General features: G+C 36.9%; 4 protein-coding genes across 9 annotated transcripts; 1 reads left to right on the forward strand and 3 right to left on the reverse strand.

Moving 5' to 3' along the window:
- Positions 1 to 245: 245 nt before the first annotated feature.
- Positions 246 to 5,550, reverse strand: LOC140775043 (uncharacterized). Of its 4 annotated transcripts, XM_073118279.1 has the most exons (15): positions 5,320 to 5,550; positions 4,530 to 4,639; positions 4,331 to 4,441; positions 4,190 to 4,247; positions 3,647 to 3,736; positions 3,279 to 3,317; positions 3,109 to 3,203; positions 2,907 to 2,960; positions 2,621 to 2,758; positions 2,151 to 2,208; positions 1,931 to 2,045; positions 1,500 to 1,569; positions 1,250 to 1,321; positions 684 to 832; positions 246 to 451 (listed from the first exon to the last, which is right to left on the reverse strand). In XM_073118279.1, the coding sequence occupies exons 1-14, from the start codon at positions 5,498 to 5,500 to the stop codon at positions 716 to 718; spliced, it is 1,308 nt and encodes a 435-aa protein (XP_072974380.1). In that variant the 5' UTR covers positions 5,501 to 5,550; the 3' UTR covers positions 246 to 451; positions 684 to 715. The 4 variants fall into 4 exon arrangements, with proteins under 4 accessions (XP_072974380.1, XP_072974381.1, XP_072974379.1 ...); XM_073118280.1 differs by lacking the exon at positions 246 to 451 and having other exon boundaries at positions 680 to 832; positions 2,151 to 2,202; XM_073118278.1 differs by lacking the exon at positions 246 to 451 and having other exon boundaries at positions 680 to 832.
- A 375-nt stretch (positions 5,551 to 5,925) lies between these two features.
- On the reverse strand, positions 5,926 to 8,540 carry LOC140774165 (peroxisome biogenesis protein 3-2-like). Its single transcript, XM_073117046.1, has 6 exons — positions 8,324 to 8,540; positions 8,012 to 8,211; positions 7,765 to 7,895; positions 7,240 to 7,367; positions 6,677 to 6,907; positions 5,926 to 6,410 (listed from the first exon to the last, which is right to left on the reverse strand). The coding sequence occupies exons 1-6, from the start codon at positions 8,488 to 8,490 to the stop codon at positions 6,155 to 6,157; spliced, it is 1,113 nt and encodes a 370-aa protein (XP_072973147.1). The 5' UTR covers positions 8,491 to 8,540; the 3' UTR covers positions 5,926 to 6,154.
- A 990-nt stretch (positions 8,541 to 9,530) lies between these two features.
- Positions 9,531 to 11,533, forward strand: LOC140774164 (uncharacterized). Its single transcript, XM_073117045.1, has one exon. It carries the CDS (start codon positions 9,572 to 9,574, stop codon positions 11,231 to 11,233), a length of 1,662 nt encoding a protein of 553 aa, XP_072973146.1. The 5' UTR covers positions 9,531 to 9,571; the 3' UTR covers positions 11,234 to 11,533.
- LOC140774167 (uncharacterized) lies at positions 11,220 to 15,799 on the reverse strand. 3 transcript variants are annotated; one of them, XR_012106565.1, is made up of 13 exons: positions 15,640 to 15,799; positions 15,505 to 15,567; positions 15,207 to 15,341; positions 14,850 to 14,952; positions 14,651 to 14,721; positions 14,472 to 14,576; positions 13,840 to 13,873; positions 13,422 to 13,522; positions 13,001 to 13,060; positions 12,733 to 12,930; positions 12,525 to 12,645; positions 11,522 to 11,753; positions 11,220 to 11,358 (listed from the first exon to the last, which is right to left on the reverse strand). XR_012106565.1 is itself a non-coding variant. In XM_073117048.1 (12 exons), the coding sequence occupies exons 1-11, from the start codon at positions 15,754 to 15,756 to the stop codon at positions 12,553 to 12,555; spliced, it is 1,080 nt and encodes a 359-aa protein (XP_072973149.1). In that variant the 5' UTR covers positions 15,757 to 15,799; the 3' UTR covers positions 11,321 to 11,753; positions 12,525 to 12,552. The 3 variants fall into 3 exon arrangements, 2 of the variants coding, with proteins under 2 accessions (XP_072973149.1, XP_072973148.1); XM_073117048.1 differs by having other exon boundaries at positions 11,321 to 11,753; XM_073117047.1 differs by lacking the exons at positions 11,220 to 11,358; positions 11,522 to 11,753 and adding an exon at positions 12,146 to 12,387.
- Between the last annotated feature and the right edge of the window lie 252 nt (positions 15,800 to 16,051).

Raw genomic sequence — 16,051 nt, forward strand, 5'->3', positions numbered from 1 at the left:
CACCGTTACTACATTTTAGTAAACTCAACTCAAGAGGTATGGCTGGCTCACTTACTGGTTAGTTACTATAGACCGAAATTATACTCCCAAAATACTACAGTCATGACCGGTGGATCACCAGCATTACTAAATGGGAGCAATAGTCTTTTTTCTTTCTGCACCCCCAAATGCTGGAATTTCCTGCAGACCTACATGGCAGCCGTTGACTGGCTGCCAAATGATGTACAATACAGCAGTTCAGGGAACAGTACCAAAATCCCTGGAGCAGTACATATACTTGGCGGCAGTGTGGTTTGCTACAAAATCATCCGCAGCAATTAAAACAAGAGTTCCAACAATTACAAATGATTTTTAACACCCAATAGAGAGCTGCCGTCCATCCTGATGACTACAAAAATTCCCTGCAGCCCCAGGCTGCCGCGTATCAACTCCGTTGAATTTTTTTGTTTTCCTGACCTCCAAGTTAATTTGCAACGTCATAAATTAATGTGTATATAATCTGATTTACAGGAATTGGCTATAAGGATCAAAACTTGTTAACCTCGTGCTCCATTACAAGATAAAGTTGCAGGCTCACATATATAACACCATATCACGTTGAGAGCAAAGAGCAAACATTAACTTACTGCTCACATATATAACACCATAATCATGTTAAGAGTAAACAGTAAATATTGACTTACAGCAGGATTTAAGATCCAGTAGCGGCGAAATTTCATGGCTTATGCTGTGCACGAATTGAAGCCCTTACTGTGTGATGAGGAGCTGGTGCTTTTTCATTAACAAGAATTTGTTCCATAAAATCCACACGTATTGATTTGAATTGATAGTGCTGCTTCATAAAAAACCCAAATCAAAAGGAGCAGAGAAAGAGCAATAATGAAGAAGCACTCATATTCCCTTAAGAAAATTAGGTTGACTGATTCTAAGTTTCTAACAGAAAGCTGGTTCTGCTTCAAAATAGCAAGTCCGTAAAAAATCTAGTGGTGGAAATTGGTTGCATTCAGCTGGGATCAAAATTCATATACAATAGCCATAATGTAAAACTATGATCAATTCTGACCCAAACCCAAAATTCGGTCCTTCACATCATTTGAACCTGATAAATTGGGTCAAACTTATATGGTTGTGCAAATTTTTTATTCTTTTGTCACATTTCATCAAATTAATGAAGTAATTCTCCATGTGCATTTAGGAATAACACAATAAAAAGAGAATGCTATTAATTAATAAAAGTATAAAGATGTACCTTGTCCTTCCATGAAAAATCTACCAGTCGATGATATGGTTCCAGCAACGTTACACGATCACCTTCCTTAATCTATATGACAAATTGACCAGAGGTCTTAGGCTAATTATATTACAACCTACTATGGAAAAAAGAAGCTAACTAGTACCTGAAGAAATAACTTCTAAATTTCCCAAAAATTGAGAAAAGAAAAATGCAGTAACATGAGCAAAGTTACAAAATGACAAAAGAAATGTCGTGCAATGCTTACTGCTTCACTGTGTAGTCCATACACCGAAAGAATGAAATTAGTCTGTTCCATATCACATGCTAAGTAGTACCTGAAGAATGATATGAATCATAAACTACCTCTGACTGAAGTATACAGTTTATCTATAAATATGCTCTAGATGACTTGAAGCAAGAGATGAAATAAAAAACTTCTTGGCATGGTCAAAAGCTATAAGAATGATGCTTTCCTTCTCTCCATTTCACTTTATTTAGCCCATCTAAATCTAAGCTATTAAAATCAATTAAGTGAAAACAAGTTGTCACTGTTTTAAAATAAGGTTCATAGACACTTATATGAAGGCCAAACATTAATAATTTAGCATGAGGTCTCTTGGTCTACCACAATAATCTTATTGATATATGGCATTCAGAATTATTCACAAGGTTCTCTACAAGAATGGAGAGACTCACATTGGAGCTATATTATCATGTTTTATGAAGAGAAGCACTTTTGCCAAAACGGCTACTGCCTTGTTCAGCCCTTCTGAAAGGACACTCACGGTAGCTTTCTTGTGTGATGATTTTACTAACAAGAAAAGCAGCAATCATGGTCAATTACAGAAGTCCTAAAACAAATTCATGTGGAGAACAGCTTTACATGCTCAGAAGTGCCAAGAAAACTGATACTTACAATTGACTTCGCCTAAGGTTGACAGGACTGATGCTAATCGTTTAGCCCGAACCTGCCCCTGCAATAAATGTGTGTCACATAGAGATACAACACTAGGAACAAGAGACATGCTTGCAAACATTCCTTCACTTTATTGGAAATTTTCAACTTAAAAGCCAAAATATTCTCAAAACAACATATATAACTGAAGGAGATAGATCACCTTCTTTACATAAAGTAAACAACAGAAGAATTGTAATAAAACAAACAACAGAAAAATCATTAAACCTGTCCCTACAATAAATGTTTTAATTCCTTGTTCAGAAGTTCCAACATACAATATGGAAGTTGCAGCGGAAATAAAAGTACTTTTATGAGTTACTGCTTGAAATTAAACTACAAGTAGATATATAGAAAAATACTTTATGAATTTAAACTTCGTTCTCATAGCAAGAATGATGTTTCATTAAAAGTATATGTTAGTATGTTACCTTCATCAAATTTTCTAGCTTATCCAGAAGACTGATGATCTTTTGAACTTCCTGATCTGCATCCAGCCCAGGATCTTTTAGAGCTGCAGCTTCAAATCCATGAAGAGCCCTCTCATAATTTTCTAGATACTTGTTGGCCTGAAGAAAAGGGAAAAAGAAAAACATTATTTACATTGTCAGAGGCAACTGAAGTGATTGGCAAATCAAAATGCTCAACTCAAGAAGAAATTTACATGAAAAAAAAAAGGAATTCAACGAGTACCAATTAGATGCTTTGCACACTTACAGTAGCACAGTTGAAATAAAGATCTGGATTTGCTTTCATCATTTCATCTTTCTCCTGAACATAGAACCAATTCAGTACTAAAATCTAACTAAAGTTGTTCATCTTTACTTTTTACCAAGAGAAACTTTTTGCAAGATTGATCCATTCCAACAATCTGCAGAAGAAAACAAAATGATAAACATGAGATGAAGTCTGCTCTTACAGCATTTTGATATGCTTTCACTGACTGCTGAAGCTTTGCGTGATCCCAGGATCCAGTCATGAAGAAACTTGTGAGACATGCATTTCCAAGATTGTCTGTGCAAAAGTAACATTGAAGTTTCATTCAGGGGCTGTGTAACTGCTCTTAGAACACTTTTCTTAATCCATTACCTTTTTCAGAAAATTCAGGATTCGCATCAAACACCTGGGCTTCTAATTTTCAAACAAATGGCATCAAACAGAACAAGAACAGAAGAAACACCAGAAAAAGAATGTATTTGCATATGTTACTTTTGTAAAGACAATAAGCATCACTGCTACAGTATAATGGAAGATAAGTCAAAACTCTGACACTAATCATCACTTCAATCAATTCTATTAGACGCCTAACTAACTCAAAGACCAGTTAAACTAAAGCTCAAATGACATATAATGAGTTCAGTGATGGTTTGTGTGTAAAGCATCAACCATCTAAACATGTAGACATAAAACGATGGCATCATATCCATCACTTGAAGTAGATGATAAAAGAATCTTACACCATGAATTTCCATCTTTGATATCTAACATGACAGCTTCTTTTGCATGTTTAATGCTTTCTTCAACTAAGAAGGCTTGATTCTCTGTGCCTACAAAAATTTCCATAAGAGATAGCATAAGGATTCCTCTAATAATGAAAATACAAAAGTTATATTTCATTTCCAACATTTTGATGTACTCATTTCCGCCAAAATCAAAATCTGCAAAATAAGAATGAAAATGCAAGATACGGAAAATAAAATGAACCTATGGGATTCGATCAAAGAGATAAAGACATGAAAAAGATAAGGAGATCCAAAGATGAATACAAAATGGCACAATAAAGTGCCCCTCAAATTGATTGGACGAAGGAGAGAACATGTTGTTAAGCTTGGTCATATAACCAGCCACCATGCATAATCAACTTAAGAATGAGACCAGAGATTTCCCACCCAAAGATCCACAAGCAACAAAGATGATTTGCAATATAATGCAAAGTGAATTGAAACAATAGATCAATCAATTCACTCGAAAAATTGGAGGATACATAAGTGTCTCCTTACCATGAGCCACACTCCTTTCAAGCATTGACAATTGACAAAGTATTTTCTTGTTTGGTCCCTGCGATATACAAATATCCATGCCTCATGATTGAAATACAGTTTACAAAATAAAATGATTATTCATCTTGCTGCAAAATCTACCTTGCTCAATGCTAATGAAAAGCAATTCTTTGCTGAGGGCAGATCACCCTTTTTCCAAATGCAATTACCTAAGCATAACCAGGCATCTACAAGTGATGGACTAAGCTTTACCTGAAATAAACAAAACAAAACAACTTCAAGAATAGCCAAGACATTATAGATATACTACAATCAACATTTATGTTTCACTATCACATACAGCTTTTGATAAATGATCTTCTGCTTCCTTATGATAATCAGGAAAGACGTCCAGTATTTTCCCCCTTAGATATTCATAAACAGCACGCTGCATTGGTGATTTCCTTTTCTCTATGCAGAATATAAAGGAAAATTAATGAACTCTTCAAAAAATGAACATGCCTTCATGAATTAGTAATAACAGAATGCCAACTCAGACAACATTTATCGTATACAAGAATGTTAGAGAAAGCTACCAGAAATACCCGACTATCCAATGCTAGAATCATTACTTAAGAAATCCAGGTACCCAACAAAAAGTGCAAGTAGTATGAGCTCAATGGTCTAATATCTTTGTTGCTACACGTTTCCTTCATGTCTGGACAAGATGACTAAGGACCTCTCGGTTCTCATGGTATCTATGAGTGAAAATAGTAACGACGGTGTCTATGGAACTACATGCATATCTTGAAACCGCATTTATCGAATAATATGTGGTTAAAATATGCTCAAGTTTAAGTAGATCGAACAGTCTACGCATCCGCATATTGCCGTATCGATCAGTTTCTTGTCTTAGCTACATACGATACATCGACATAGAAACCTCTGACTACAACTCTCAGATCCTTAGCTTTGGAGAGCGTTTATGTACAAACCTTAGAACAAAATATTCATGGTAACTTAGCACAAGATTAAGCATTTGCACTGTAGCGGAACCGAGAATAGAAGAAGATCGCGACAATGGAGTGGCGGTGAAGGGCCGGATCTCGTTAGAGAAGAAACAAAAGTACGACATAGAAGGCGAAAGATACCAGGAGGGAGGGAATCGAGGAGGGCGAGGGCGGAGTCGGCTAGGGTTTTGAGCTTGGAGGTCTTCTCGGCAGGGTCTTTGGGGAAGAAGGTGTCGCGGAAGCGGTAGAGCTCATCGGCCGCTTCCGTCGCCCTCGCGAGTACTCCTTCTCTCTCTTCCGATGCCTCGCCACCGCCGTTCATCGCTCCCGGCGAGCAGAGAGAGTAAAAGATGGAGATGATAATAACTAATAACTGGCGTAGTATATTAGCAATTCACACCCGCTAAAATTCAGACAACCGGATCCAAACCCAACTTCTAATTTGCACCTTGGATACTGGAGCGTCTTGGTCCCATCCGACCCGTATCTTAGCTGGCATTATTCTTGTCTTAATTTAGGTTATTTTAAAAAATGACGTAACCATGGCAAAATACAAAATTTTATAAACAAATAGAATCAATAGATTAGCGACCATAAAATTTTATCTCTGTCAGAACAGATGATAATGTATTTATAATAATTAATTTGTTTTATAATTCAATGATTCGTTAAAATTTTAGACGATAGAAATCAGAGAAGAAAAAAGTGAAATCCAAAAAATAATCTACAATAAAAATGGAGGGAAGTGTTAATTTGAATATACAAATAATTCTGCAACAAGTTTACTCCAAAATACACAGCCTTATTCACACCTCTTCAGTCAAAAGCATACAAAATATACATCTGGGAACAAAATATAGATCACTGGGAATTTGACAACCATCTTACTGCATGTCGAGCCAGTGTTCTATCAAAATTTGAAAACCATCAAGCTGAAACCATTCATCATCATCTTTTCCTTTCTCTCCTTTAATTCTTATGATGCAAGAGGTATGTTTGCATAAAGAAAAGTGTAGAATAGTTCAACCTCAGGCAAATTGCGAATTATCGGGACGAATTTGTTGCTGCTTGGTTCCTCGAGCAGCGGCAGACTCAGCTGCGCAACTCGAGGCAAGAGCTTCGCCAGAGGGATTCCTGAAGGAGGAATTGGCCCTCCAAGTGCATTGATGTTTTCTATCAGCACGTCCACTACCTTCTCCAATGATATCAGAGCAATGTTCTTAAAGTCAGGGCTGCACAAAAGTTTTAAGAATGTATTATGAAGTAAGAGAAGAATAACAGCTTGAGTTTGTTCAATTCATAACCTGCAAATTGTACATCTGGAATTTGAAGAATCTAAAAAGAGTATGTGAGTTTTATATATTACATGAATCTCGATTTAGTTGATTACCTACTCGAAATTATCTTGTAACATAATCTAGCACCTGTAAATTTTCAGAGTTTGACAGATGAAGATATCAGAAGAACAGTATATATATATATATATATATATCCATACCTTAACAGCACTGCGCGTGTCTCTGACATTAGTTGATCGAGTTTGCTTACATCCATGAGAACCGATGGATCATCGGTAGACAGGACTACTAGCTGTCTGTAAGCAGTTGCATTTTCAGGTATCAGGTAGCTTATCCAATAGTTCGGTTCACCGATGTTCATGAACCGCTCCAATATCAGCATGATTGTTTCGTGCAATTGGCTCATGCTGAAAGGGTCTTTGAGCTGCTTTCTGTACATGATGTTCAAATCACATATGACACCAATGCAGCAAGGCAATAACATTTGATCAAAATGTGAACCTAAGAATGCTTCTGCTCAAAGCTGAACAATTAATCAAATGGTGCTTTTCAGCAAAGCATGACTACTATAAAGGTCTGCTTGTGCTGATATATGGGAGATTTTTATGACCTAGTGTTTCATAAGTAATCGATCTACAATTGCCTGAGCTGAAAAAAAAGAAAGAAAACCAATGACAAGTGTGTCCAAGTACACTAAGATCCTGCAAAATTCAGGGTTTGTGGAGGCAAAGATATATGCAAAGTTGAAGAAATTTATCCTTACTCTTTCAGAACTTCCTTCGTCGCACTCTGCATGTTCTTGATCAACGTACCGAGTCTATAGGTGGAGAGGAAATCAGCAGTTGCTAGAAAATCTTGCTGACCATGCTTGTTTAGTGAGTCAGATTCACCCTACAGTAATCAGTAAGAGCAACTTCAACAACCCAAAATAAAGAACTAAAGCAAGTCTGAATTATGTTTCGCCAAAAGGAATTCAGTGTTACTCATTTCAGGCCATCAAAATAGAGTATAATGTCGTCCTGTTGGTAATAAATATTTGAAAACGATATCTATATATTGACTAATAACCTACTATGAGACAATTAATGTTATGCAGCTTTTAACAAAAAGAAATTAATGAAATTTATGTTGGCTGTTAAAGTAAACATCAAAGACAACATATAGCAAAGATTGCCACCAAAAAATTAATAAGAGACTTACTGATTAAGATTTAGTTCAGCTATATGGGAATCAGGGAAAGCATGTTACAAGTAAATGACATCTAAAACAATCAAAGCACATTATTTACCTGTGAGTTTGAGACTTCTGCACCATTTGCCATCTCTAGATAAAGATGCCTCCCTAAGATGTTGACCTGAACTCTAACATATAAGCTAAGCATTGTCATTGCCCACAGGGAAGAAGCTGTTCTTGTGAAACCTAAACAAGCAAGGGGATATATATATATGAAAAAAGAAACACCACAAATCAAAATCAGAACTTCAAGCCTGTCATAGCATGTAAAGAATAATAATACATCGATATATATAACATACTAAGAATTTTAAGCTTTTCCCATAGTTCAAGCTTCTCCTTCGCCATTAGATCTCTGGAGTGACTCTTCCCTTGCATTAGCTTCTCTGTCAAATGTGAAAGGTCCAGCTCTGCCGATAACCTCGCGCAGAGGTAGTGCATCGCATATGGCAGCGTCGTCGTATCGGAAATTCTTTGTATGTTCTCAAAGTGGGTCTGCAATCTATCAGCAAACCAGATGGATTGCTACATAAACTTCTTGACGAGAAGAAGGCAAAAAAATAAAATAAAATAAAGAACTATAGAGAAACAGGGCTTGAATAGTGAACTCATACTGGGTTCTAATAAGCTCCTCAACTTGTAACTGCTGCTCAAATTGTGATAAGACCCTCCTCTTACGAGAATCATAGAACTTGTAAATAAAATACCCACTTCCAAGAACGCCTAAAGCAATCAAGATCCTCTTCCTATGCTTGTTCCAGAAACCCCTGCTTCGTGACATATAGTTCAACACCTAATCAATACACGAAGAGCTTTAACTGGGGGCAAATAAGTAGATCTTAAAGAGAAGCTTACGTGAACATGGGTTTCATCTCGATGAACCGAGAGAGCAACGAATAATTCTTGATGTCCAACATGCATAAGTCGAAAGAAAGGCGAAAGAGGAAGATGGCGGTGTTGCAGGGATTTGGAGGAGAAGAAAAGGAGAAGAAGAGAAGAGATTGGATGTTGTAGACGAAGACAAGCACATAGGGAAAGAGAGACTCTTTCGCGAACCAAGGTGGTGAGATGGAAGTGGAAGTGGAGTTTATTATTATTATTATTATTATTATTATTATTTCCTCCTCTCTACATTGAATTGAATTATATATATAGAGAGAGACTAATTCGGAAGAGTAGACAAAAAGAAAAGTAAAAGCTAGAGCTAGGAGACAAACACAAATTGTAACTTTAGATGGGTATATGTGCAAAATTGTTTTTTTTTTCCTAATAATTAGTTAATTTATTATTAAGAGTGGGAGGCACGAGGAGCTGTGGGTGAGAAAGTGGGTTTCCAATAACTCGCGGGGCCCACCGAATTGGATCCTGTAATCAATCTTGGATTGGTCCATATATTGGACCCGAACCTGAATGGATTTGTTTAAATTTTTAATGGACGTCGTCTTGAATGAAATAAAATAGAAAACACGAACCGTTCCTACAACCTCAGCAGGATAAAAGTAATCGAACTAATTATAAAATTAGTTGCTCTGAGCGGAGGAGTTGTAGGGTTTGGAGGCACTCGTGGAAGCACTAGCCGAGTTGACGAAGTTGCCGAGTCTGTGCTACTAATGGCTTGAACTGAGGTACCCCACTGTGAAATTTTCGTCTTTGAGCTCTGATATTGGCTCTGCTTTGCCTGAATCGAAGTGGGTTCTTCTCACTTTATTCGAATCCCCATCTTGAATTGATAACAAGGGCTGCATCTTTGGCAAAGCTTGGAATTTGGGCTCTTGTCTTCCTACTGCTTGTTTGCTGAGATTGATAAGTTGTGCGGTTTGCAGAAGACCTGCGTTTGGGCATTTAAATCCTGGATTAGAAATATGGGGTTTCATTGCCAATCTAAGCAATTAGTGAGGTTAACAAGATGTGCAATTTTTTCCTCAGAAAACAATATATGCGGTTTCAATCATGTTCGCCATTTGTTTGATGGAATTCCGCAAAGAAGTTATATATTGTCTGGCGAGAAAATGCAGCAAGATATTGGACGGCAAATTAAGTTTCATGTTCCTAGGCTTCAAGTCTGTTCTACTAAGCTTCTCCACAGTATTGCAGAAAGTCAATTTATCGTACTTCCTGAAAAGCTCGACGAGGAAACTCAAACTCCGGATAGCAGACTGATCAATGAAGAGGCTGAAAAGATCTGCTGGATACTCTCCAGCCAACCCAATTCAAATGTTACATCTTCGCTTGACGAAGCAGGAATAGTGGTGTCTCCTGCCCTTGCAGCGGAAGTTCTTAAGAAGCTAAGTAATGCAGGAATGCTGGCACTCACCTTCTTTCGTTGGGCAGAGAGGCAGAAAGGCTTCACGTACACGACCGAGAGCTTTCACAATCTAATTGAAGCTCTTGGCAAGATCAAACAATTTAGGTTAATCTGGAGCTTGGTCGAGCCTATGAGGCAGAGGGGTTTATTGACAAAAGAGACCTTTGGATTGATCACTCGGAGGTATGCAAGAGCTAGGAAGATCAAAGAAGCTATTGAAACTTTTGATAAGATGGAAAGTTTTGGGCTTAGACCAGAATTGTCAGATTATAACTGGTTGATCGATACCATCAGTAAATCCAAGCATGTTAAGAGGGCACAGGAGATTTTCAATGACATGAAGAGGAAGAACAGGTTTACACCTGATTTGAAGACGTATACTATACTTTTGGAAGGTTGGGGACACCAGAGGGACTTAGCAAGGCTTAAGGCTGTGTATCAGGAGATGATAGATGAAGGCTTTGAACCAGATGTAGTCACCTATGGGATACTCATAAATGCTTTATGTAAGTCCAGAAGGTGTGATGAGGCAATAAAAATCTTCCATGAGATGGAGTCATATAATTCCAGACCAAGCCCTCACATCTATTGTACTCTTATAAATGGGTTGGGTTCAGAGAAGCGATTGGATGAAGCTCTGAAGTATTTCAAGTTATCTAAATCTAGTGGATTCACCCCCGAGATACCAACTTATAATGCAGTTGTGGGCTCTTATTGTTGGGTCTTGAGGTTTGAGGATGCTTTTCAAGTGGTGGATGAGATGAAGAAATGTGGCGTTGGCCCTAATTCTCGTACCTTTGACATAATTCTTCATCATCTAATTAAAGCAGGCAAAACTGAAGATGCTTATCGTGTTTTTCAGCGAATGGGACTAGAGGCTGGTTGTGAACCCCAGCTCAGTACGTATACTATGATGGTTACTTTGTTCTGCAATGTTGAGAGAGTTGACATGGCTTTGAAAGTATGGAAGCAGATGAAGGAGAAGAGCATTCTTCCTTGTATGCATATGTTCTCATCACTGATCAATGGATTGTGCCATGAAAATAGGTTGGATGATGCTTGCAGATATTTCCAGGAGATGCTGGATATGGGTATTAGACCACCAGGCCAATTGTTTAGTAACTTAAAAGATGCTCTACTTGATTCAGGTAGGAAAGATTTGGCCGTCGATATGAGTTTAAAGTTGGATAGGTTAAGGAAGACACCATTAAGTGGTTAATGACAAAGAGTAGCAAGTTTGAGGAGCTCTCCATGCTGCATATATCCTACATATCCCCAATGTCCTTATGGATCTTATGCTCCTCCAAGAAGACCTCTGTCGACACTAGATATGGATGGAATTCACTAGAAAGAACAGAAGTATCAGGAATGGAATGAATCAGAGTAAAGAAAAGATATATAAATATGCTGAAAATTGTTGTTTCCTCCCTCGACAGAAAATTATCGCTTCCTCGACCAATCGATGGAAGGAGGAAAATTAAGTGCAGCTGCTTTAAATTTCATTTACCTCTTCTTTCAATTGGCTGGGTCTCCATTCGTCAAATTCGTTGCAATTTCTTCTGGTGATAGTTCATTTATTTGTGCCTCATCTTCTTGCTATCTGATACATTTGGCCCCCTCTTGAATGGCTTGTAGGCTTGTCGCAGTGAAAGGATTAGATAATTAGTCAGGATAAAGCTTTTTGAGTGTAGCTTTCTGATCGTTATATATCAAGTATAATTGTTGGAGCCGTACGTTTCCTGCAGTTAGAACACGCACTTCCTGTGTTAATCTTTTTTGTACTTCCAAAGTATATTGGTTAACAAAAAGTAGAGAAATAATAATAATTTTCTGAGATTCTATTATGTTATAATTTTTTAATTGAAAAGAAGAAGAAGAATGCTTTGACTTTCTTAAAATTATATATTTGTTTATTATTGACTCGATCCACTTTCTCTCTTAGAAGAAATTCCAACTATCATTAATTATCACAATTATTTAATTTTACTAAACACTTCTTTTAATTTTTATTGAATCCTACTTAGCCATGATTACACATTAGAAATTTTTACTACTCTTTCAATCTTCTTATCAATCAAACATATCATAAGTGAAGGCAATGAGATACAGAGATAGTAATTTAAAAAGCATATGCACAGGAACACACATTTTTTTCTTAAAGGGAATGTCAAGGAACACTGATCAAAATCGAGAAATATAAAAGAAGCTTCGACCACTTGAGATTCGGGTTACAATCCAATAAGCAATACATGCGAGCCTCTTAGGCATGAATAGAGCTCAAATGCATGCAAGAGAGATCCATTTCTTGGAGGACCTCAAATGCTGGTGATCATCTTGGTGAGCTGAAGCTACTGATCCCGAAAGCTTAACCAACTGATACGTGAATAAATTTTTTTAAAAAAACATAGTGGTTGTTAAAATCTTAGCAAGCATGAAAGAGAAGATATCTATAAGTATGACCAAGCAAAATGGCAAAAGGAAAGACAACAAAAGTATAAGTTTGCATGTACCAGTAAAATTTTAAGTTAAGAACGGTTGTTATGCCGACTTTTTCAGCTTCTGACCACGTAACCCATTCCAAAAATCACGACCAGTCATTACCTTCTTCCCTGGAAGCTGGAGCTCCAGTACCTAACAGAGGTGACAGCAAAGGAAACAATGAGAATAACAATAGAGACGAAAAGTTATGCAGTTACCATATGTTAATATGCTGAGCACCTCAAGCCAAGATTGGCCAGCACATGGAATCAGCAATCCAGTCCCAGAAAACAGTATCTCATTTTCATCACCCTCCTTGTCACATGCCAGACAGACTCTTGTGCTAATTATCTTAATATCTAGCACTGCATCCTGGCCAAGTTTATCAATCACTTGAACTCTTGCTCGGGTTCCTGGCCAACCTGCAAAGGCCCGCACCTAAAGAAGGTTGGTTCATAATCACTTCTCTATGTTTCACTTCAAGGAGGCCAACAGGCTAGAGACCTACCTTGTTATGTATTACTTTAGCTTCTAGGTCAAATGACAGCCAAGATTCTTCTGATGTTATCTGCAAGGTGAAACGTGGTTACAGAGTGATAGGTCAATAGATGGATTTACCCAATTACTGAAACCGCAAGGTGCTCAGGTTTAGATAATGAAAGAGACTCATTGATAACCACTTAAGATTCAGCTACTAAAAAAATAACTCCAAAATGAAATCTGTCCATCAGAAGATTATTATATTATTATGTTCTTCAGGATATCAAAATTATTGAATCTATGCTTTTCTAATATAATTCCTACAACTTTAAAATGGTTATAGGGAAGATGGAACTTTTTATAAACAACAAAAAAGAAAATGAAAAATTAACTATAGCATGAGGATATTTTACAAGAAATTTAGAGTTCCGTATGAAATATATTTGTACCTTTTCTGCCAAAGTAGCTTTAGAGTCATCCTGTGGTTGTGCTTTCAGTTTTGACGATCCATCACAAATAGATGGAAGTTCACGGAACAAAAGGTCAGACCCTGTGTTCAGGATAACTATAGTTATCAAAACACAAAACAACTGGCTAAAGCAAGGAAAGGTTTAAACATGGGCCATCAGCAAGATTTGATTTAACAGACATGGTATTCATATCTTTGTACTTAATAAACTGACAGGTCCAAATATGAGGTATATACACAGTGATATGATTCCTATACTAGTTGTATGGACTTCCCTACTTCATAATGATAATTTATAGATCATTAATTTGACACATAGTCAAATGAGATATAAGTCACGATAACAAGAACACTAGAGATTATATTGGCATGATTAAGGTAAGAGATAACATTCATACCTAAATCAAATAAAACTTCAAGCAATTCAGGTGCCTACAGAAAAGACACAAAGCAAGATAATCAGATTTCTGCGAAAGATTTAGATATTGGATTAATTAACAATACAAAATATGCATTTTATATTTTTATCTGTTGTAGCAGTAGCATCTTTTCCAATTGATAATCACATTATTCTCAATGAGTGCAAATACCACCAATATAAAGACAAGCTATCAGATTATTCAATGTAACGCAGAAACATCTAATGATGCAACATTTCCAATTATGTACCCTTGATTTTCTAGTCCACCAGAACTTCTCCTAAATATCCACTTCTTACCAGTGCAATCTCATGTGCATAGATAGTGTAATAACACTCTTAAAAATTAGTGAAGATCAAAACAATAATAAGCTAAAAGTACTACAATAAACCGTCAGAAAGCAACACCTCAGGAAGCTAGAAGGTCAATTCATTAGGTCTACGAGAATAATCATAACTGGAGCTCAATTCAAGAATTTAAAACATTTTAGCTTGATGATGTCTGAAGTCATTCTATTTGATTTGATGTTTCAAGAAAATCCTACTAAATCATATACCGATGCAAATCCAAATGCCAAAGTTTACCATTCTCCATCATAGAATCTTATGTACCTTAATTGAATCATCAACTTCCATTCTTGTGTTAGCAATGATAGGTCCAGCATCCAATTCAAGAACAGTATATAAGAGGGACACTCCTGTTTCTGTAACACCATCCTAACCAGACAAATAGTGACCGAAGTAAATAACAATGGACATGACTGAGATAAACGATGAGGATAAGAAAGAACCTGCAATGCCCTTTGTACAGGAGCAGCACCACGATATTGGGGTAGCAAACTTGGGTGTATATTAACAGTACCTAATTGAACTTAATATTCTGAGCCGAGCACTAAATCAATTGCTAATTGCTGAAGTAAGAAAAAACTAGACAAAACTGTTTTCAGCAATCTTCTGTTCTATAATTATTAAGAAATGTAACTCACTTACCATGTTGTGGAATTTCAAGGAATTTTTTGGGTAATAGATTCCCATAAGCTACTAGGATACAAACTTCTGGATTTAGCGCCCTAAAATTAGACAAAAAAGTTGCCTGCATAAACACAACAGCAAGTTCTCTTAGTGTAAATTATGATTATATTATAACAGATTAAAATAGAGAACTCAGTTTGTAGTCTATATTGGCCTCTACTTGTGTTAGGCACCATTCAAAATAAAATCTTGAGAAACTTTTAAGTAAGAGCAAAATTTATCCACATATATGTCACACACTTTTAGAGAAACAAATTGTAGGTATCTAATCTCTTAGACCTAGAAATATGTGGATTCAAGCCAAATAACCCATACCTCTCCAGCTTGTTTTGGAGTAAATATAAATTCTTGGGGAAATCCTCTCTCAAGGGCAAGCTGTGCAACCGCGGAAGGCAACACCTTTCTTCCTCTATCCCTTGCAGCAGGCGGTTGGGTAACAATAGCTGCAACCTAAACCAAATCACTCAGCTCTCGCGCACCATAAACCACCAAATTACCAAAAATACGACTAAATCACGAATCAAATAACTATAATTGTGAGATTCCAAATGCTACATTGCCACGACCACATTGAGATCAAGAAGAGATCGAATCCATCGATTCCAATCGGTACCTCAAAGATAGAATCCGGAGCTTTGGATGCATCCAGCAACTTGTCGAGAACGTTTGCGGCTACCTAAAGTCCCACGGATCAAGATAGAAAGCGGGCAAAATCGAGACTTTTGACGAGAGAGAGAGAGAGAGAGACCTGAGGAGAGCCCAGGAAGACCATGTTGGTCTTCTTGGTTTTGGCTGCACGGAAAGCTGGGGAAGCGCCATTGCTGCTGCAGAGGAAGCGGCGAAGCTGCAAAGACGACGCGAGCATCCCTGCAGCGAGTTATCGACTCGGATGAATAGATTAGTTGCACTCCTTATCCGAGTATTCTCCTTTTATCAAGTGTATATTTTTTGGAGAGAGGAAATTATAAAACAAGTATTAGAAAGAATAATTTCTCATTTATTTTTAGTGACAAATTGGTTTCCTTAAACTATATAAAGTCTCATAAATATTTCTTTTTCTTTGTTAGTTATTCTTTTTTTTTCTCGTTAAAAATGTATGTGATCAGTGTTAGGTTTTTATTAGAGACTATTTTTTTTTACTTTTATTTTAAAGAAAACAA

Source organism: Typha angustifolia, chromosome 13 (genome assembly GCF_048772165.1).
Source record: "Typha angustifolia cultivar Huaian chromosome 13, ASM4877216v1, whole genome shotgun sequence".
In the NCBI taxonomy this organism is placed as follows: Eukaryota; Viridiplantae; Streptophyta; class Magnoliopsida; order Poales; family Typhaceae; genus Typha; species Typha angustifolia.

Excerpts from the sequence above, each read along its gene's own strand:
- LOC140775043 (XM_073118279.1), bottom strand. The coding sequence starts at position 5,500 with ATGAACGGCGGTGGCGAGGCATCGGAAGAGAGAGAAGGAGTACTCGCG. Across the intron at positions 2,209-2,620 it reads AGCTAGAAAATTTGATGAAG|GGGCAGGTTCGGGCTAAACG; the intron begins GTAACATACTAA and ends CATTTATTGCAG. Across the intron at positions 2,046-2,150 it reads AACCTTAGGCGAAGTCAATT|TAAAATCATCACACAAGAAA; the intron begins GTAAGTATCAGT and ends TTTTCTTGTTAG.
- LOC140774165 (XM_073117046.1), bottom strand. The coding sequence starts at position 8,490 with ATGTCACGAAGCAGGGGTTTCTGGAACAAGCATAGGAAGAGGATCTTG. Across the intron at positions 7,896-8,011 it reads GGAAAAGCTTAAAATTCTTA|GTTTCACAAGAACAGCTTCT; the intron begins GTATGTTATATA and ends TTGCTTGTTTAG. Across the intron at positions 6,908-7,239 it reads ACGAAGGAAGTTCTGAAAGA|AAAGCAGCTCAAAGACCCTT; the intron begins GTAAGGATAAAT and ends CATCATGTACAG.
- LOC140774164 (XM_073117045.1), top strand. The coding sequence starts at position 9,572 with ATGGGGTTTCATTGCCAATCTAAGCAATTAGTGAGGTTAACAAGATGT.
- LOC140774167 (XM_073117048.1), bottom strand. The coding sequence starts at position 15,756 with ATGCTCGCGTCGTCTTTGCAGCTTCGCCGCTTCCTCTGCAGCAGCAAT. Across the intron at positions 14,722-14,849 it reads CCTTGAAATTCCACAACATG|GTACTGTTAATATACACCCA; the intron begins GTAAGTGAGTTA and ends AAGTTCAATTAG. Across the intron at positions 14,577-14,650 it reads CTGTACAAAGGGCATTGCAG|GATGGTGTTACAGAAACAGG; the intron begins GTTCTTTCTTAT and ends TTGTCTGGTTAG.